General features: G+C 36.9%; 1 protein-coding gene across 2 annotated transcripts in view; it reads left to right on the forward strand.

Moving 5' to 3' along the window:
• Positions 1-23,350, forward strand: part of LOC150093090 (uncharacterized) — a 217,207-nt gene that overhangs the window by 181,415 nt on the left and 12,442 nt on the right. For both annotated transcript variants that reach the window (XM_090413726.1, XM_090413725.1), the window contains exon 13: positions 12,083-12,342. In XM_090413726.1, coding sequence (XP_090269852.1) covers positions 12,083-12,342 — 260 coding nt within the window. The remainder of the gene's footprint in view (positions 1-12,082; positions 12,343-23,350) is intronic.

A 23,350-nucleotide genomic window follows, 5' to 3' on the forward strand; every position in this document is an offset into this window, starting at 1 on the left:
ATTTACAACCCTATCTGAATGGCATCATTAAAAAAAAAAAGTTATTTAATTATTAGATCAATAATTCTCCTTGGTTATGAAAACATTTTCACTATTATTATGTAGATAAGCTTGTGCTTGGTGCCCTTGACAGCACAGTAAGGTAATCTTAACTGTTGGGCTGATGGTTTAATTTTAATTGGCTTTGAAATTTTTGCAGTTTGAGGTAGTCATATTTAAGTTGAATATGTTTTTAGAGCTGTCTTGTATTTAAATCAATATTTGTATCATCATTGTGGAAATCCACACACACACACAAACACACCAGATCTCACGCCGGCAAAGGTTGGTCGATTGGTATAGCCTCTGCTACTAATGGCTCAGTTAAGTAAGTTTGAGCGCGGTTAGTAGTTGGAAGGGGGACAATCGTTCGATGCTGTCGGCACACTCTCCCTCGATGAGTCTTTGGACTCCCTGGAGGTGTCAAATAATAATAATAATAATAAAGTCGGGGCTAGGATTTATAAGGTTTAAGTTTCTGAATTGTTTCTGGTGACAAAGGTGTAACGTTATTCTATTAATTTTAGAAGTGCTTTTTGTATGTGTGTGTTTGAGTAGCATTGAAGTCAATTAACCATTGATTAACTGACATGATGGTGAATTTTGACATAGCCTTCCTTTTCATACCTTCTTACTAAAAGAAATCTTAGAATTAATTTTAGATGGTAGATCGTTTTCATCACCTGGTATGAAACCACCACCTTATTGTTGGTGCTTATGTCACAATATGTCTTGACATGTTTTTTTTACTGCATTAAAGCAATAAATTCCAAATAAAACTTTTAGAGAATTAGCATGTTTCAGAATATTAGCTCTCTCCATCCAGATGCTATAGACATTAGGAAGATGACTGTAGATACCTCATTCTATTTTAAACATGATCTCTGTTTCTTCCCTTCTTATGGAGCTGCTGCATAGTCACAGCCATTGTTGAAGTCACTGATTTGCCTTTCTTCAGCTGAATTCATAGGTAGAATTTTCAGCTAGTCATCTTTGGCTTTCTTCAGTGCAGGTACTAAGGATTATAGTAAAGCAAAATAGAATAACATTTAAAATCATTACAGCTGATGTACAAGTTGTAAATTATTTTTATATAACGAAACCTGTGGTGAATTCATCACTAAAAACATACGTACTAACCACAGTAATGACTATTTAATTCGTAAATATTTCATTCCAAGTATCTTGGGACATCATCAGTACAGTAGTTAAACAATACTAGGAATAACATACAGTTAGGGCGCATGATTACAATGGAATCTCAATATGCGTGCAGTAACATGTTATAGAAGTAAATTAAATATAACTGGAAAAAAAAAAAAAAATATATATATATATATATATATATATATATATATATATATATATATATATATATATATACACACACACACATACGTGGGCTGTTCAATAAGTAATAAGACTAATTTTACTGTGGTGAAACCACTCATCAGAATATTAATTTCTGTGGAATAAAGAAATGTTGCTGTCTGTATTAACAAAAGAGGTTGATAGATGGCGTATACGGCTGATGTGCCAGAGTGTCACGTGACTAAACGCAAGCTTGTTTCGGAGCACCTACGACCTGCGACCAGTTCGAAATGGAAGCGTCCTTGGAACAATGTTATGCGATTAAATTTTGTGTGCATTTGCAAAAATCGGCATCGAACATTTTTAACATATGCGAAGCTTTCCACGATGAAGCAATGTCGAGGGCAAGTGTTTTTTGCTGGCATAAAACTTTTAAGGACGGAAGGCAAAATGTGGAAGATCTTGAACGTGAGAGAAGACCTTCAACGTCCATCACAGAGACAATGATCAACACAGCAGCGATTATCATCAAGCACGTCAAAAGGAAGCGTCCATTGCTGAAGAATGGCTTCTTATTGCACCACGATAATGCAAGGCCACATGTTGCTGGTTGTGTAGTGGATGTTTTGCAGAAGAACAACACAGATATCCTACCACACCCTCCATACAGTCCTGATCTCGCACCGTGCGATTTCTGGCTGTTTCCTCAGCTCAAGAAACCACTAAGAGGCCGCCATTTCGAAAGCAACAAAGCATGTGTAAAAGCTGCGGAGGCGGTTTTGAAAGAACTCTCAAAAAATGGACTTTCACATGTGTTTAAGAAGTGGACGCAACGTTGGAACAAATGCATCGCGCCTCACGGTGGTTACTTCGAAAAAGACCATGTAAATGATGACGATTAAAGGTAATCTGTTTTCTGTATAAATATAGTCTTATTACTTATTGAAGAGCCTACATATATATAAAGATTATTTTACACAATTTTGTATGACAATTTTCCATACTTTAGGAATAGTAAGAACGTTGTTGTGGTTTAAATTTAGTCTATGTAGTAGGGCTTCAGCACTTTCTTTATATAAATGTTCATATTTATATAAAGATCTGTGTAAAAGTTTCAACTTATATATAAATATATCTTTATATAAATATGAACGTTTATATAAAGAAAGTGCTGAAGCCCTACTACACAGACCAAATTTAAACCGCAACAACGTTCTTACTATTCCTCAAGTATGGGAAATTGTCATACAAAATTGTATAAAATAATCTTTATGTATGTGTGTGTGTGTATGTGTATATATATATATATATATATATTTTTTTTTTTTTCTTTTTCCAGTTATATTTAATTTACTTCTATAACACGTTACTGCACACATATTGAGATTCCATTGTATTCATGCGCCCTAACTGTATGTTATTCCTAGTATTGTTTGAACTACTTTACACTATGATGTCCCAAGATACTTGGGATGAAATATTTACGAATTAAATAGTCTTTACTGTGGTTAGTACGTGTGTTTTTAGTGAAGTTATAAATTAGGAGGAGGGCTTAATTGGTATTACTATTCGTCCAAATTGTTATATTCAAAGGAATATAACAATTAAACGTGGATGTTGGGGGGGGGGCGGGGTGCACTTACTGAAGTAAACTCTCTAAACTAGGATAAATTGACAGTTAATATTATTTAAATTTGGTTGTTGTAACAAGAACTTCACAAGTTTTTTTATTTATTCACACACACACACACACACACACACACACACACACACACACACTGCTTGGAAAGAAGTCAGCGGACACCATAATGACGATGACTGTATCAATCATACGGGCCATACTTTACACAAGTGTACAATGGTGATCAATGGGAATTTAGGAGCATTCTTCCTGTAAGCATTAATGATGTCCTGCGTTGTTGTGACAGGGCAGATTTCCCTTGACCTCACCTGATGCTCCGGTTTATGTTCCGGCAAGTTTATGCAGTATGTTATTTCTAGTCCTGAGTTTGGCAGCAATATTGGAGAGATGTCTATTAAAGGAGAGGGTTCTGTCTAGGGTTATGCCCAGATACTTTGGATTAAAATTGTGTGATAGTATGTTCTTATTTAGTGGCACTCTTAAGATATCACATGCCATGTTATTATATCATATAATTATAATTAAGTTATACAATGTATAAATCTTGTGAAATGAAGAAACATAAATTTTGCTTGTTTCATGACAAAATTATAAATAAATAACTTTCCTTACTATGAAAGGAACTTTTCATTATAAAGTTCCTTCCCATAATGCATAGCATTATACATGTCTGTGAGGATATGTGCTTTGCATTATGTGGGATACAAAGAGGCAAGTGATGTGAAGTTGTTAGCTTCTACGAGGGTGGTCTGAAAAGTTCTCGGCCTAACAATGAAAAAACGAATTTATAATTTCAAAATTATTTTTATTTTTCAACATAATCTCTCTTAAGACTAATACATTTATTCCAGCGATGCTCCAGCACCATTACCCCATCCCTGTAGTGGTTCTCGGTAAGATCTGCAAAATACTCCTCTACAGCTGCAATCATCTCTTGATTTGAAGATAAACGTTGACCAGTGAGGAAGAGTTTTAGTTTTGGGAAGAGATAGAAGTCAGAGGGAGCCAAATCTGGGGAATAGGGTGACTGTTCCAACAATTCATAGTGAAGATCCCTTAATTTTCCCATTGCCAAAACACCTTTGTGGGCAGATGCATTGTCCTGATAAAAGATGATTTTTTTCTTCTGCAAACCAGGTCTTTTCTCATTAATTTTTTTGTCTAATCTGGTTAAAAGATCGGAATAATATTCCCTGGTTATTGTTTTACCCTTTTCAAGATAATTAATAAACTAAATGCCTTTAGCATCCCAAAATGTCGATACCATGACCTTTCCTGCTGATGGAACCGACTTTGTCTTCTTTGGCACTGAACAACCGGCTTCTGTCCATTGTTTTGATTGCTGTTTGGATTCTGGTGTGTAATGGTGAATCCAAGTCTCATCTGTAGTAATAAATCGACACACAAAATCAGCTTTATTCTTGTTGAAACGCCCCAAGCACTGTTCAGAGATTTTCATTGCGAGTGCGTTTTTGATGTGCTGTGAGCAAGTGCACCCGTCTTGCTTAAAGCTTTTTCATTTGCAATTCTTCATGCAATATATCCTACAAGTTCTTTTGAAATGCCTATAGTCTCAGCAATTTCACGCAACTTTGACTTTCCAGTCATCCAATACCCTATCGTGCACTTGATCCATGATTTCTGGTGGTGTTACACTTTTTGGACATCCTTCATGTGGAACATCTTCAAGGCCACGTTTAAATTCGGCAGCCTATTTCTTAATTGTCAAAAACGAAGAAGAGTGCCCATAAACTTTTACGAGATTCGAATGAATTTCTTTTGGTATTAAACCTTCTTTTACAAAGAATTTTATAACCGCATGATACTCAATTTTATCCATTTCAAGGGATATAGACAATACTTTTGCTTCAGACAGCTGAATAAAACAAACTACTTGATAGAATGACCTTGCAATTTCACATGGATGTTTATGACAGATGTACCAACTTAGGAAAAAAAAAATCTTGCAGATAGTGTTGCCATCTATGGTTGAGCCAAGAACTTTTCAGACCACCCTCGTATATACGAGTTGGCCCAGTTCTGAAAATACTTCATGTGCAAACTCTGTTTACTTACACTTGGATAAAGGATTAAACCAAGTATATAATTTCTTGGTATATTTAATTTATAGTTTAACCAAGTGGAAAAACTTCCAAGAACTTTATCACCATTTCAAGCAAAGTGTTGAAACTATTAATAGTGCACAGGTCATGAGCTATCATACCAGGAATGAAGAAAATATATCATGAATTACCAGCTATTTTAGGGAACACAAAAGAAGAAAATTATGTTGTTTCTGTCTTTGGTATATACACTGGTGTCCAAAAGTTAAGAACGAACTATGTTTTTACCTATATATATGAAAATTTTTTCATATACAGGTATGTGGACATTGCCAGCATGCTAATAAATTATATTACACAAAAAATGTGTTATAAATTTTGTACAAATTAAATTGCAATACATTTTTGACAAAAGTTACAAATTTCCTAAGGATGTAGTTAAGGTATTAATCTACAGTGCTTACAGAAAATTATGTAGAGAGACATTTAAGTTTGGAATATGTCCATCCCCAAACTGCAGTGCAGCTCTCACAATGTTTTACCATGTTTACCACCAAGTGATTCTGGAGTTCTTGAGGCAAACTGGCCCACCCCTCCTTTAAAGCAAGGATAAGGCTTTGTTTATTTTCTGGAGGAGAATTTCGAGCAGCAATGCATCTCCCTATCGTGTCCCAAGCATGTTCTATGGGATTGAGATCTGGGGAGTGTTCTGGCCACTCAATTCAATTAATATCCTCTTCAGAAGTATCTCCACTGCTCATGTACAATGTGGTGTGGTGTGCCATTGTCATCCATAAAAATGAATTCTTTGCCTGCAGCACGATGAAACAATTGAACATGACGTTGAGGAACTTATTGCAATATTCACCACTCATAGTAACTTTTTCCAGCACTTCTGTATCTATTCCTTTTATGAACAATCTCACGATGGTAAGCAGTACCACTTTCGCGATCAGGTGTTGTCTAGAATCAGAGGAAAGACTGAAATGACTCATCTTTAAAGAGTACATTGTAGTCCATTGGTGTCTTGTCCAATTTTTATTGGTACAACACCACTGAAAACATTCTCTACAATGAGCTGTAGATAAAGAGACACATGCTACAGGCCTTTGGGTATATGGGCTTACTTGTTGCAGACATCTTGCCATGGTTTGTCGAGATATCCACGTACCTTGACTGGAGCTGACATGCTATGGTGCATCGATTATGTTTCACTATTATAACCAAAAATCTGTCTTCATGCTCCATGGTAGAGCAAGGGCAACTTCTTAGTAAATGTCGGGAACATGTTTCATGTTTGAAATGCTTCCCAGAGCCCAGATACAATGCTATGCGAAATTCCAAACTCTTTGGCAACATCAGTAATTCTGTGGCCACCTTCAATCTTTCCAATAATTCTTCCCCATCATGAAATCATCTAAGTGTCTTTGAGACCTTACAAGACATCTAAGCTTGCAACTTTATTTCTTTGTGAAAAGAGCTTCAATCAAACCCAGTTTGCAGTCTTTTATCCTGTTGAGTGCTACGACATGACCTCTTTGTACTTGATATTAAAATTTGAACGTGTACTTGCTTTCTCCTTGAAATTGTCAGTTATACATCTTGCCACAAGCTGAAGCTGATTCGTCTGAATTTGCAGTGGTAATCTTTGGAAATAGTGTTCGCCTTTAGGTTTTGGACACCTGTGTGTGCGTGCATGTCTATATATATATATATATATATATATATGAAGATCCAGCAGGAATTAGAAAAACATTTAGACAGGGGAAGACAGAGAGGGAATCCTTTAAAAGAAAATTATAAACATGACGCTTATTGTAGTCATTAGGATTCTTTCAGTTAAAACTGAAACTATTGCCTTTTCAATTAATATAGAAATAGGCCCTGTGAAGTCTTATTTGACTATGTCCATTTCTGTATAAACTAGAAAACAGTAAAGTTGAAAGTTTTATTTTAAAATTCCAGTCCGAAAAATTATCTGAAGCTGTTGATATGGTTTATTTTTTCAGTCAAGGAGGCAGTGTAGTGACGTGTGTATTTCATGTCGAGTTGAAGTGTGTATGGAATTACACTGATTTTATGTTCTTGTGTGTGTGTTTTATTTCATATATATATATAAAAGTGTGTGAAAACACTTTTTTTTTTATTATTATTATTATTACGGGCAACTCCAGGGAGTCATTAGACTCATCGAGGGAGGCCCAAAATCATTTTCATCACAACTATTCGACATTCATACAGTATCTATCATACCTCGCCTTAAACTCATTCACTGTCACAGCATCCACCACAGACTCAGGGAGCGCATTCCACTCATTCACTACTCTAAAAGTAAAGAACCCAGCTCTAACACCTTTACTAACCATACTTCTGCCCAGTTTCCATGGATGTCCCCTAGTCCTCCCACAACCAGCCCTGTTCTCAAAAATATCTTCTGAATTAATTTTATAGAAACCCTTCAGTAATTTGAATGCCTCAATCATATCTCCCCTCCTCCGCCTATCAACCAATTTTTGCAACCCACAAATCCTCAACCTGTTCTCATACGGTTCATTCCACAGACCTGCTATCATCTTGGTCACTCGCCTCTGGATCCTCTCCACCTCCTCCCCATCAAGAAGAAACCTAGGTGACCAAATCTGAGCACAGTAGTTGAGATGAGGTCTTATCAAGGCTCGATACAGGGGAACAATAACCTGCTTGTCTCTGCTTGTCAACGTATTCTTCAGCAACCAAGTGATTTGATGAGCTGATTTGGCCACTTTTGCAATGTGTCCCCTAAATTTCAATTCCTTATCCACCAACACTCCTAAATCTCGTGCCTCATCAATTTCCTGGAGCATGGTTCCACCAATGCAGTAAACTGCCTCCAATCTTTTCACACCAAAATGCATAACCTTACATTTTGCCACATTAAATTGACATCCATTCTCCCTAGCCCAGACCTCCAATCTATCCAAATCATCCTGCAAAATTTTGATGTCATCTGCATTCACTATTGCCCTACCCAACTTCGCATCATCCGCAAACAAATGAACTGTTCCTCTCAGATCATTTCCTATATCATTTATGAACAAATTAAACAGCAGTGGTCCAAGAACAGATCCTTGTGGTACACCACTTGTCACAGGCCGTCTTGTGGACTCTACTCCTGAGTAAACCACTCTCTGATATCTCTCCGTCAACCACCCTCCTATCCATCTCACCAACCCTATGTCCATTCCCATATGCTGCAATTTACTGATTAGAATTCCATGTGGTATCCTGTCAAAGACCTTAGCAAGGTTCAGTAGAATCACTGTAAACCCATTACCCTTATCCAGTTCAGCCGTCACTGTGTTATAATACGTGAGCAAGTTACTGAGGCATGACCTATCCTTCACAAAACCATGCTGTCCCCGATACAGTATCCCATTTTCTTCTATCCAATCTTGTATTTTCCTCTTGACTATTTTCTCTAAGACCTTGATAATGATTCCTGTTATGCTGATTGGCCGGTAATTTTCAACAGCAGCCTTGGAACCACCTTTGTGCAGTGGAACTATTTTCCCCTCTTTCCACCCCCTTGGGACTGACCCAGTCCTGAGGCTCAAATTAAACAAAATGGTCAAGGGCATTGACAATTCTTTGGCCGCTTCACGTACGACACGAGCTGGTATACCATCCAATCCCACAGATGTATTGACATTGAGGTTCTGTAATAGACTAGTTACCTATACTTCATTCATCACATTTCCAGTATAAGCTGTTGGTTCTTCCATTTCCGCAAAGTCGCCACCTGGATGATATACTCTTGCAAAGTGCTCGCTCAGTCATTCCACATCGACTGATTCGGTTACCTCCCTACCCTCAGCATTTTTTAAGATCATTCTACCATGAGCATTTCCCCTTTTACTTGTAACATATTGAAAAAACTGTTTGGGATTCTCTTTAGCCTGCATGGCCAATTTCCTTTCGTAATCTGCTTTTGCTTTTCTTACCACCCTTGTTACCATCCTGGCTTGAGCTTTATACTGTTCATGCACCTGATGGTCACCCTTCTCCTTAAATTCCCTCCACAATTGTTTCTTTTTTTGCAGCTCAAGCTTAATAGTGTTATTCATCCATTTAACCCCTACCTGATTTATTATTCGGACTCTTGGTATACAGTCAACCATTGCCTCCTGCAAACAGTTCTTAACCACCTCCCATGCACTATCAACATCCAGCCCTTGCAGTTTTACATGCCATGGCATTGAGCCAAGCACACACCTAAGCTTGTCATACTTACCAGCCCAGTAATTCCACATGTACCCTGTCTTAATTGTAAATTCGACTCCTTTAGCCACCTCCCAAGTCATGACCTTATGGTCACTCTCACCAATTGGTGGCAACATGGTCATGTTCTTTACAGCTACATTCTCAGTTGCAATTACTAGGTCCAGCACTCTCTGCCCCCTGGTATTTTCCAATACATGTTGCCGTAGATAGTTGTCCCTTAATAACTGCATAAAATCCAATTCCTTCCTCCCATGTGCCCTCCCCTCTTTCCAGTCAATGTTACCATAATTGAAATCACCCATAATAATTACCCTCCTTCCACTCATTTCTTCTATTTGCTTATGCATACTATCCCCACCATCCACTCCATCACCCGGTCTATAGCAGCACCCAATTGTATATTTTGTTCTGCTAGATTCTATCTCACACCAAACAGCCTCAAATGTGCTTTTTTCCTCATCCTGCAGTTCAACTTCTATACTCCTTGGCTGAAGCTCATCAGCTATCATCAATAACACTCCTCCCCCCTTTTTATTCACCCTGTCACTCCTGAACACGCTATACCCATCGCATTCAATCCCACTAGCTTTATCATCTTCTGTCAGCCATGTTTCACTAATACCGACAACCTGTGGCCTGGAAGTGCCAACCATGGCCAAAAACTGTTCCTTCTTGTTCCTAATACTCCTGGCATTAGTGTACATGAATCGCAGAAGCCCATTTGTCCCATCCCTACTTTGATGCCTTATACTAACTATCCCATTCTGATTTGTTGTCCGTCGTACTCGCCCGGGCATAATATACTCATTCATACACTTAACTGCCCCCCCCCCCTAAAGTCTGCATATCTACTCCCCCCCTCTTAATAAATCTAGTTTCCCTGAGTCTGTACATCCACTTCCACATCATTCATCAACACTCTTTCAACGTCTCCGTACACCAACTCCATTCAAATGTAACCCATCCATCTTATATAAGTCCTTTCGCCCATCGAACTCATTCCACACATCCACAAATTCCACACCACTCTCCATGCATAACCCACGCATAAAGTCATTGGCAATTTTGGCCCTCCTTCTAAACACTTCGCTGTCATATCACGGTAAGATACTCACCATCCTAACTCTCTCACTCTTCTCTTTTGCTACCTCAAACAACTCCCTCACATCCTCTATCATTTCCATTTTGTTCTCTTTCAAATCATTCGTTCCTGCCACGATTATCATCTCTTTCACCCTCTGTTTTTGCAGTCGAATAGATTCGCTGACGTCCTTTATGTTCGCACCCAGCTGGTACGACTTAGTTAAACTCTCAGTTATTATGCCTCTTAATAGCGAATCCCCATACAGCACTCGCTCCTTCGTTTTATTGACGTTTACGAACATTCTATTATTTGCCGTCACAGACTTCTGCCGGTTATTTGTCGGTACGTTCGACACACATTTTTCCATACGCTCCAGTTGTCTTTTGGCTCTGTGTATCGCGCCATTCAAACGGGCAGTTTCGCTACTCGCATTTATCTCACCATTTTCATTATCGATCAAATCATCCATTCTTTCTGTGTTTCTACCTTCATTTACACTTTCAGCGACGCTCTCACACCTATCTGGCACTACCACTCAATTCTTTAGTGCACCGCCATTTTCTACATCGTGACTACCGTTAACGATATCAGTCTCGATACATGAAACGCGCTTGAAGTCCTCATTCTCTTTACACTTTCTACACATATTAACTCCACTATCATTTTCTAACCAGACTCCTACCGCTCTTCGCAAGGCATACATCTCATAGACAGCACATTGCATAAATTCGTTTACATCAAAACTCTTAAACAAACATGGCGACCTGGCCGCCATTTTTTTCTTTATCGGTGCCATGTGTACGCTATCTTTTCTTAAAAATAATAATTAAAATAACAGAAAACACGCGTTAAATAGTTAATAGGTAAATTAAGAGGATAACAACCTGGGATACAAATCTTGATTTCTACATGGAATCAAGAGTAATTTACAGATGGTGCAACTAACATGATTGCTTGCACCAAAAAGTAAAAATATCCCTAATAAAATGCAGTAGTATCACCATGAAATCTGGCTGTAAATATTTACCTCTATTAATTTATATATATTTATTGGTACTACACATGAGAGGTTTCAAGACTTACAACACAACAGTGCTATGTGTACGCAAGTGGTTTGAGAGAAGAATGTGTTGATGTGTTTCTTTTAGAGCTGGCGGTTGTAATCATTGGGGAAATGTATGAGGAAGACTGTTCCAAAAGAACAGTGTTCCCCCATACATTTCCAGGAAGAGGATGAGGAGGAATAAAAAGAGAAGGGGATGAGAAGTTAGTATACTAAGTTTGGAGCTGAATTGTTTGTAAGTGTTGACCAGCAGTTGCTTATATTTGTACATGATTAGAGGAAAGTGGAAGAATGATTGTGGTCTGTTCCATTATTTTCAAGAGTATTGAAGTGAGAGCAATAAGGGAATAGTTGGATGGTTGGTAGTTTCTCTTTCTGAGAACAGGCTGGATAAAAGCTTGTTCCCAGCTGTTGGATAGATGCAGATGAGTATTTCAACTTATAAAGGTCATACAAGATAGGAGTTGATTCCTTTTGTATGACTTATAATCTGTGCCTTGATTTCTGGTGTTTTCATCATATAAAAATTGGATTTTTATGCCACTATTATATAAAAATGATTAAAAAAAAATTGATACTGTTAGGAATTTAACTTTTAAATGTTTCCATTGTAATTTCAGAATGAAGGATTTAGAATCGAAGCTAGCAGAACGGGATGCTATGATTAAAGTTCTCCAACAGCATTCCCAAGAAAAAGATGCTGTACTACAAAATGCTGTACTAGGAAGACCACCACGCCATACTAGGGCAGCTAGCACAGTTGGGTTAACCACTAGTACTTGTCATACCACTACTACAACTGGTGTATCATCATTAGGAACTGTGTCTTCTTCATCTTCAACTATTTTTCACCATAGGACGGGGAGCAAAGATGAGATTGGTAAATAGTTTATTGAACATGTATACTTGGTTTTGACTTTCAGTATTTGAGACAGACCTTAAAATTTTATTTGATATATTATTGGCTGAAATGTTTTTAAGGAAAAATCATAATCACTTGGGAATTTTTATGTGTACAGTAATTAAAATTGCAATTCTCTTAGGCTAGAAGAGGAAGATCTCTGAAAGAGACTTAAACATGCACTTGTACTCTGTTTTTGCAGTGGTAATTGCAATGTAATTAATGGATCCATTAATTTCACATTATGTTTAAGATCAGACCTCCTTGGAGGACTCATTGTAGGAGGCCACAGTATCACTCAGAAATATCAACATGCTTAAACCCATTCATTAGTGTCTGGTGAGTACTATGTGCATCTTTTTTTGGGTAAAAAAATTACTATTTAATAACCAGTTTCATAATTTTTTTGTACTTCAGATTAAAATCAAATGGTGGGGGGAGTGTTTAGAGAATTTCTGAATTAAATTGTCGTTATTTAAATTAAACTTGAACTAGATGTTGAAAATCATAGCATCATCTTATATGCATGGCATTGTCAATGTGTATAACTTCTCTCTCATTGCTTAATTCATTAATATGTAGGTCTTTTACGTGACTGCCCACAGTTGATTTAATGAGACCTTGTCCTGCTCAATATAATCAAAACTATATTATTTCGCTCTTCTTTTAAATCTATGTCATCATCATCATCAAATTCCTGCCATGTACCCTCAAGGGGATGTACAGGATATGATAGTACTACATGAAAAAAAATTACATCATTACTAACGTCCTATCTATAATTTTCCTCCAAATCAGTCTGTTACTTGTCAAGACTCCAACATTATCAGATCTTATATTTCTATCGTCTAAGGCACTTTGTACCGTATCAATCCACCTATATCTTGGTCTTCCTCTGGGTCGTTTTGCTGCCAACCTGGCAGAGAACACTTGTTTTGATAATCTTTCTTCACCCATTCTGTTTAAGTGACCATACCACCTGAGATTAGCTCTGCTAACGCATTCCTGGATGTTGACAATGTCAAGTTCTTTCCTAATATCCTCGTTTTTAATATGATATTGCCATTGATGCCATCTGTTCATGCCTATAATCTTTTTCAGGACTCTCATATCTGCGGTCTTTGGTCAGGTGTTTTACTTCTGACCCAGCTCTCAGATCCATAAGTTAAAACTGGTTTGAACACTGTCTTGTATACAGCTAATTTAGTGTTCTGACTAATTTCTCTCTTATTCCATATGAATTTATTCAATTGACTTCCTACCATACCAGCTTTGTTGATTCTGTTGTCTATTTCTATATTTAATTTGCCATCTTCACTACAAATCATGCCTAAGTAGCTGAAATGTTTTACTTGTTCCACAGGTTCTCCATTCACAACACAGTTGACATTTTCAATGATTCTTCCTATTTTCATTGTCTTTATCTTTTTATTGCTGACCTCTGTGTATGGCAGTTAAGTGAGTTGCTTACATTGTGTTTTTCTTTGGTCATGTGAAATGCCAGTCATGGCTTTTTCTCCGCATGTTCTTTTTGATGACTTTCTCCAGATTGACCTGTCTGTCCAATATAACAAATGCCATAAGTACAGAAGCTTTTGTGATATTCCTAGTTGTTTTAAGTGGTAGGTGAGGTTGTTTCAGCATTCCAGAGCATATACACCAAGATAACTACAAAGGTACTGTTTCTTTATCTTACATTAAAAATGTTAAATAAAATAGCAAAAGGTTTAAAAAATCAATATAATGTAAACGTTGCCTTTCAACCACTACAAAAAACCTATAAGGCTAAGATTAGCGATGCTGAACCCCACTTCTAGCATTACAATATGATTTTCAACATCTAGTTAAAGTTTAATTTGAATAATGACAGTTAATTCAGAAATTGCTCTGTGAATACTTTTTTTTTTTCTATTTGATTTTAATCTGAAGAAATAACAAAAATGTTGTGCAAAGCTAGTTATTAAATAGTAATTTTATACCAAAAAGTTGCACATGGTACTCACTAAACACAGAAGCATGGATATATCAAACCACGAAAACCTTAGATTAAATCCATTAAACTTTCACACTCTCAAGAAGTGCATTACATTCTAATCGCTCCATGTGCAAAGAACCTGCTTTTCACTTCCTTGCTCACACCCTTGCTTTATTTATATAATTTCCACAGATGGGCATTTGTTCTACTCATTTCCCTCTGCTCTATGAAAAATTTTTCACATTGATCAGATAATGATCTCTCATTAACTTAATATCTTAATCATATCCTCCTCTTTCTATTCACAAGGCTCTACAAATTGCATTCACTCAATATGTCTTCATATTTCACATTTTAGAAGTGTGGAATATCAAGACACTGCCTTAGTGAATCTTCTCTGAACAGTCCTCTTTAAGAAATCTCATCCGCCCCTTGAAAAACAAGTGATCAGATCTACACACATATGTGGCCTGATTAAAGTGTTATACAAGGGTACCATTATCATAATTTGTAATATCATCATACTTTTAGCAATATGATCCATAAAGTTCATATTTCTCCAATACCACTCCTAGATCTCCACCTCCTTCAGAATTTCTGCACTAATTCTATAATTTGCATCCCATCCTTGCCAATATTGTCCAATATTCAGATCAATAGTCAATATTGGAAAGTATTCAGATCCTCCTGTAAGGCTGCATCTACTCCTTATATTTCTTGTCAACTTTGCATCGTCTTCAAATGTCTGCATATCTCCAAAGTCTGTCCCAATATTATTAACATAGATGTTAAATAATAATGTTCCTAAATCAGATCTTTGTTGCACATCACTGGAGGCCTTCCTTTTTTGAGATACCACTCCCCCCCCCCCCTCCACCCAACACACACACAACTTTCAGGATATCTGACTGCCAATTAACCTATCCAACTCATCACTGTTATCAGTCCTCATCTGTTCCAGTTTAGTTACCAGATGTGTGGGACTATCTTTTAAAAAATCCAAGTAAGCCACTATATATGCATTTCCCTTCTTCAATGAATTTTGTAATTTTGTACCTTGTAGTACATAACAAATTGCTATTAAAAAAAAAAAAAAAAACTTAATTATAACGAATCCATGCTGTCCATCACAGAGAATACCGCTCTTATTGACCCAGTTCAGAATTCTATTCCACACTTAACCATAACCCCAGACACAAATTAGTCTATAATTTTAGCTCTATCATATATCACTCCCTTTGTGAATTGGAACAATATTATCTTTTTTTTTTTTCCATGCAACAATATTTGCTAAACTGGTGCCAGGGCTGCCCCTTTAAGTAGTATTTTAAGCCCTGCTGCCTTATTAACATCAAGTTTTCTTAATTCCTCAAATATCTTCTGCTCCCTGGCTATCAGTCCCTCCTCTATACTCAAACATCCTCATGATGTTGCATTCATGAGGATAAAATACCCTGATAAATTTTTATTGGATACTTCAACTCTATCCTCTGTAGCAATTAGTAATTCCATTAACATCATCCTGTCATAATTTTTCTTTGTTCAACTTGCCACATGTTGAAAGAACTCTAGGATTTTTCTTGATCCGGTTGGCTAATTTCTGCTCATATTGCACTTTTGCTGTCCTCATTAGGTTGCTTTTCTGGCCTGCTCTTTGTACCTCTTCATGCACCTGATTATTACTTTTCATCTTATGCTACTTCTATAAACTCTTATTTTATTTTATTTTATTTTTTGTCCAGAATCCATGTCTAATCTTTTAATTCATCCATTTTATTCCTATCTTATTTATCTTTTGTATCTTTGGAATAAACTCAGACTTTGCTGCTGTTAAATATATCTTGATTAACATACAAACAACCTTTTCTTCTCTGGATTTTTCTCTTCAGATTCAGCTTAATATAAGCCTCTTCCTCTCCCTCCAAGTGTCCTATTAGTATCTGATAAAATCCAGTATAAACGGAATCTTGACCTTTACTTAATATGTTCATGTCAGAGTAGTCAGTACGCTCTCTCTCTCTCTCTCACACACCACCACCACTCTAATTATCTGGTGGGTGGTTTGCATATTGGCAGACATGCTACATATCATAACGGTTTTTTCATGTATAACCAAATCTCTCTAGGGGAGGGGAAAACGAATGTGCTTGTTTTAGGATATATTAGAAAACAGCAATTAAAGAGAATGCTATACAGTCATCCCTCGACTTACGTCCTTTCAAAGATACGTCCGTGATCCCATAAGGGAATAAATAACATTTTTGGCTATACTTTCGAACAAGACGTAAGCGAGCGTAAGGTAAAGCATGCACAGTGGCAACCTCCCTTGGCAGTCAGCACGTGTCTTCAACAGTTCCTCTGTTGATTTTGTGTTTGAGAAGTAGGTTATTTGTTTATTTTTCGTTAAATATTTCATGATGTTTTGTGCAACATGGCCCCTACACGCACAACCAAAAAATCTAGTGAAGAATCACAGAAAAAGAGGTGAGCAATTGATCTTGAAACGATGTTGCAAGTTATAAAGCAACATGAAGCTGGGAAGCCTGCCAATGTGATCGCACATGACTTCGGATGGTCTCATTCTACAGTGACAACCACTTTGAAAAATAGGGATAAAATCATAGCGGCTGTGAAAGGATCTGCTCCCATTAAATCGATGATAGTGACAACACAATGACAAGATCCTATCAGTGATATGGAAACGCTACTTGCATCATGGATAGAGGACTTGAACCAAAAGCGCATACCCCTTAGCACTGTGACCATAACCGCTAAGACACTAAGTCTCTTCAACATGACGAAGGAGAAAGCAAAACCCAATTATGACTACGAATTCAGCTCTTCCGGTCGGCTTATAGATTCAAGCAGCATTTTACACTGCATAATGTGAACATGTATGGGAATCTGCAAGTACTGAGAAGGTTGCCAAGGACTTTGTGGCAAAATTATTATGGAGGAAAATTATTTGTGACTGTAAATATTTGATATGAATGAGACATCCTTTTCGTAAAAAAAAAAAATGCCCAAGCGGACATTCATCCACAAAAAAGCTAAAATCTATACCTAGTTTCAAGGCTCTTAATGCCCGTGTTACGATTCTTTTACCGGTAATGTGGCTGGATATAAACTGAAACATTTTTGATATGGCACAGTGAGAATCCACGAATCTTCAAAAAACATTAGGAAGCATACTCTCAGTTCATTATTGGAGCAATAAAAAGTCGTGGATGACTCAAAAATTGTTTGAGGATGCCTTAATCAACTGTTATGCGAGTGAAATAAAAAGCTCAATAGCTTTTTATTGAGTATGAAAGAAAATGTAGAATTTAAAAGTTCATTAATTCTAGATAATGCTCCAGGTCATCCGTCTTATAGCGGTGATCTTCACCAAGTTCAAGGTGACATAACACTAAGTGGGTGTAATGTAATGCAATCAGGGTGCAAATCTTCTCTGATTCTTCTCCTTACATATTTTATGCCATCACTACCAAACAGTGAGATTTTGGTCTCGTCACTCCAAATAGCACTGTCCCGTTGGTCCGCTGTCCAGTTAACATGGGTTTTAGCCCAGTTTAATCTTTTCAACCTTTGTTTGAGAGATAAAAATGGCTTTTTTCGTGGAATTCTAGCATTTAGACCAAATTCCTGGAGTCTGCACTGAACAGTCCTTGCACTCAACTTCACATTGTATTGCGCTATTTCATCTTGTATACACCCAGATGATTTTCTTCTGTCACGTAGGAACAGTCTCTCAATTCTTCTAACATCACTTGCTGTTGTGCACCTTTTCCTGCCTTTACCAGTCTGGTTTTGTAGTGACTGAGTCTCCTTATACCTCTCCAAAAATTTAGAAATGCCACTTTGGTTAATTTTCCACCAATTTTTCTTCTAATTTCTTCATAACTGTAGCCTTGTTCACTTAATAGTACTATTTTACATCGCTTTCTGGATGACTAGTCAACTCTTTGCGCCATTTCTTTAATTTTATTACGTTTTACAAGTTCACTTAATGAAAGAACACAAAAAAAAAACCAACCAACTTGATAGCAATCGCAACACACTGACAAATGTCCTCCTCTCAGTGCCAATACATGACATCAATAGCTGAATCCTACTGTGACCTTATTGGCTCATTGCCAAAACAAGATGACACCTGATTGGCTCTCTAAACACTCATGCTCATTGGCTACATTCAAATAAAGGAAAGCTACTTCATATCAACCTAAGCAAGTTGTGCTTTTTTTTTTTTGTGGTTATTTGGCTATAACTTTTCATAGAATAAAGATAACTGAATAAACTTTGTTGCCTTACATTCTTGATTAAATTATCTTTCCATTGATATATAATTTTATGGTATTACACAAAAAAAAGTGGTGTTATGAGCCATCAAACCTCAAAAATTCACTTTTTCCAAAAGTTTCCACAATTTTGGCCACTTGTGTATGTTTTTGAGCTTCCTTAGCTAAGTCTGTATAGATGAAGCCCTTTTGGTTAGGAAGACCTGGTTTAGGTTCCCATCTATGATGTGAGGAACCTTTTGTTTTTTCAACTAAAGGTAAGTTTAGCCAGTCTCATATGAAGGCGGAGGGTTTTTTCGTCCCTCACAACAGGTTTCTCCTCCCCCCCCCAGAGATGAGGGAATACCATATGAATATTAGTATTTCTATATTTTATTTATATTACTCTTGGTTTTTCTAAAAATATTCTTCTATTCAGTGATTTTCAGTATATATACACTTTTTTTGCATAGTACATGCATAGATAATTTCCGATCATCATCGGAATTATCCATTCATCCTTTTGTGAATCCTAAGTTTATTACCTATTTTTTTCCCTCTTTTTTTTTGTCAGTGGCTCTTCTGTTTCATCAGTAATAGACATCTCGCATATGCAAGTATCTTGTTTTAGATCAATGGACACAGTCCACTTCTTATAATACATAGGATTGATTTATATTCATGAATAGGTGAATTTTTACTTATTACATCTGTTCTTTTCCAAAGACTGGAATAAACATGTTTCCATAGAGTGAAACACAATCTACTCTCAACAGATACTGTACTGCAGAAGCAAGAAAAATAAGTAGTTTTATTGTATCACTAAACACAGTACAGATATGTACAGGCTATGTACTATATTTGGCAACAATTAGTGTAATTATATATAACTGGAATGACACTACATAATGAAAAACACTTCCCTCCCACAGACACTGTTGCATGCATGCAAGCAAAACAGGTTTATTGTATGCTAAACGTAGATTAACTGAACACATTTGTCCTAACATCCAACATCCTCTTTCAAATTTCTGTTGTAGAAAATAGGTGTAGTATCTGTTTATAATGCAATACACAATTTATGTAAAGCAAATTTTCTAAAGAAAATAAAGATGTGTGTGTATGTGTACTTGTGCCAAGATTTTCAATATCAAGATATTTCACAAATGCTAATTTTACAAATAAAATTCTATTTGTAATCCAAAAAAAAACAATTTTGACAAAGCTATATGCCATGTTGCAACTAACATGCCATATAATATTTGTGAAAATGAGATCATCTGATGCAGAAGCACAGCATACTTGCATACATACAATAAAGCTAGTTCCTGTTGGCAGTTAACACATATGCAGACACTGGATGGCATGAACATGTTAAGATGTTGACTAGTAGTACAAAATGTGTTAAAAGAATCAATACAGTTTAGTACACTGTAAAGTACTCGTGTTTTGACAGTGTGATTTTCTTTGTTTGAAGAAGAAAACCAGATCTCTACTGAATTTTGATTCATGTATCATGTATTCAACTCACGCAGATCCATTTGTTTATCATGTTCATTTGGTAACCGATTATGGGTGTGCTGGCATGTCACTGCTTTTGTAGTTTTTTTCTTCAGTGGCAACTCACTCATTTTGTATGAGAACCATAAACTTTGCTTTTTGTCAGGATTTCTCTCAGTTACGAAGATTTTTGAAGCCAGGAGCCATAGTATTCCTCCTTCTCTTCATATTGAAGCTCTGGTTTCATTTATTTTTCCAAATACTTCTCTCATGTAAATTCCTATTGTAACTTGATTTTTTTTTTTTTTTTTTTTTTTTTTTTTTTTTTTTTTTTTTTTTTTTTTTTTTAAATTTATTTGGCCACATGGCTCAGATACACTCCTTCTTAACCCACTTAAACAACCAACACCCCAGAGTCCTGTTCACCTTGGAAAAAGAGGAAAACAACAGCCTCCCTTTCCTAGACACTCTAATCACTTGCCAGCCTGATGGATCCTTGGTTTTCTCTGTTTATAGAAAACCCACCCATACAGGCAGATACATTCACCAGCAATCCCCCCCTCCACACACAAAACAATATGGGGTTATTAAAGCACTATATAACAGTGCAAAATTAATCTGTTCAGATGACAATGCCCTAACCACTGAACTAAATCACATCCTTAATACTTTCTTAGCCAATGGCTACAACCCCCAAAAAATATTAAAACCAGTAAACCACAACTGCCCTTCACAATAAAGATTACTCTAAATCTATCACTATTCCCTACATGTGGGGCACCTCTGAAAAAATAATCAAAATCCTTAAAAAATATGACCTGTTTTCTTACAGACCATATAAAAAGTTGGCATCTCTCATCCGCTTTATCAAACACCAACCACTTCCCATAGACCTGGGGTATACCCGGTCCCTTGCAGCTGTAAATTGTCCTGCTTTGGCCAAACAGGCAGGACAGCGAATATCAGGATTTCAGAACACAAAGTCTACATCCGGTTTCATCAGTATAGCCACTCTGGGCTTGCAGACCATGCTCTAGATACCTGCCACAGAATACGTTGGAAGAAAGCCAAAGTAATACACCACAGCAAGTTTAAGTACGAAAGATTACACTGGCCAACAAAAAAAAATTTTTTTCTGATGATTATGATTTGACACTTGTTTTTTACCAATTTCGGTGTGCTGATTTCAAATATCAAACCCATTTTTCTCTATCACATCAGGTTTTTCCTCTATGGCATTTTCTTTTTGCTAATTTGTAAGTTTTTGATAGTTTTAAGGAGGCAGTACTATTTAGAGGATCAAAAAAATATTATTTTCTGAAAGTATGTACTTTTAAAAATCTGTTCCTAACTTTTTATCAAGAAATTCGAAAAATTCCTGAAGATGTAGCCTATTATTCAAAGCGGTGTGCAGATCAGAATCGGAGCGCTCACCGCTCTCGCTTGTTAGTAAACGAATAAATGCGTAAGAACCTGCAACGGCACGTACTGGCACTTTGAATGCAAGAGAGACCGATAACCGACTTAATACATTTAGGTGATGAAAAGTAGGCGATGACAACTGCCTAAAACAAATGAATGCTACATGCGTCATAGCGGACAAAGAACAATCGAAATCAGTCGATCGTTAAAGTATGATGAGCGCTTATGTTTCAATAAAGTCTCTGGTTTTTTTTTGTCTTGTTAATTGCATGTTAGTCGGCAGTGAAGAAAATACTCGAAATTGTGTCAATAGTGTAGATTCCTTCTGCTACATTTGTGGCAGCTTTAAAGGACAAATATCACTGATTTCGTTAAGAAAGTGTACTTTGCATACTTTGACGTAAAAATTGCAGATCAGGACAAGTCATGGGCTCCAAATAAAGTGTGTAAGTCGTGTAGAAAATTTACGACAGTGGAGCAAGGGAAAACGCCAAAAATTAGCTTTTGGCATTCCAATGATTTCGCATGAACCGAAAAATCACGTAGATGATTGCTATTTTTGTTTAGTTCAGACTTCTGATTATAATAAGAAGAATAAGAAAAAAATTTGTGTATCCAAATCTCGACTCAGCAATTCAGCCAGCTGCTTATTTCAATGAAATAGCCGTGCCAATTTATAAAGGACTTCCTTTACTTGAGAACGAGCGTGATCGGAATATGCCAGATGTTCTCGAGGAGCAAGACCCAGATGTTGATTTAGACAATGAAAATTTAATTTCTAGTTCTGGACCGCAACATTTTACTCAAGCGGAATTGAATGACTTAGTAAGAGATTTCGGCCTATCAAAGGAATCATCGGAATTGTTAGCTTCAAGATTAAATGAAAAAACTTACTGGAGCAAGATACGAAGGTAACTTTTTATCGTAGCAGGGAAAGTAATCTTGTACAATATTTTAAACACAAGTGTGGGTTTGTTTACTGTAACAATGTGTCAGGTTTACTAACTGAAATGAGTGTTGTACAATATCATCCAAATAAGTGGCGTTTATTTATTAAAGTGTGTCTTACTACACAATTATTATTATTACCACGGGCTACTCCAGGAGTCCTTAGACTCATCGAGGGAGGCCCTAAACATCATGTTCACACAGCTGTTCAACATTCTCACAGTATCTATCATGCCTTGCCTTGAACTCGCTCACTGTCATAGCACCCACAACAGACCCTGGCAGCTTATTCCACTCATTTACCACTCTAAAAGTAAAGAACCCAGCTCTAACACCCCTGCTAACCACGCTCTTGCCCAGCTTCCATGTGTGTCCCCTAGTTCTCCCACCACCAGTCCTGATCTCAAAAATATCCTCTGAATTAATCCTATAGAATCCTTTTAGCAATTTGAATGTCTCAATCATATCTCCCCTTTTCCGCCTATCAACTAGTTTCTGCAACCCACAGATCTTCAACCTGTTCTCATATGGTTCATTCCATAGACCTGTTATCCTCTTAGTCACTCGCCTCTGGATCCTCTCAACCTCCTCCCCATCAAGAAGGAACCGAGGTGACCAAATCTGGGCACAGTAGTCGAGATGAGGTCTTATCAGGGCTCGGTACAGAGGTACAATAACTTGTTTTTCTCTGCTCGTCAAGGTATTTTTCAACAACCAAGTGAGTTGATGAGCTGATTTAGCTACTTTCACAATGTGCCCCTAAACTTCATCTCCCTATCCACCAACACTCCCAAGTCCCTGGCCTCATCAATCTCTTGGAGTACAGTTCCACCAGTGTGGTATACTGCTGCTAATCTTTTCACTC

Source organism: Typopeltis vanoorti, chromosome 24, assembly GCF_054136105.1.
Source record: "Typopeltis vanoorti isolate ZY-2024b chromosome 24, IOZ_Tvanoo_1.0, whole genome shotgun sequence".
Taxonomy (NCBI): Eukaryota; Metazoa; Arthropoda; class Arachnida; order Uropygi; family Thelyphonidae; genus Typopeltis; species Typopeltis vanoorti.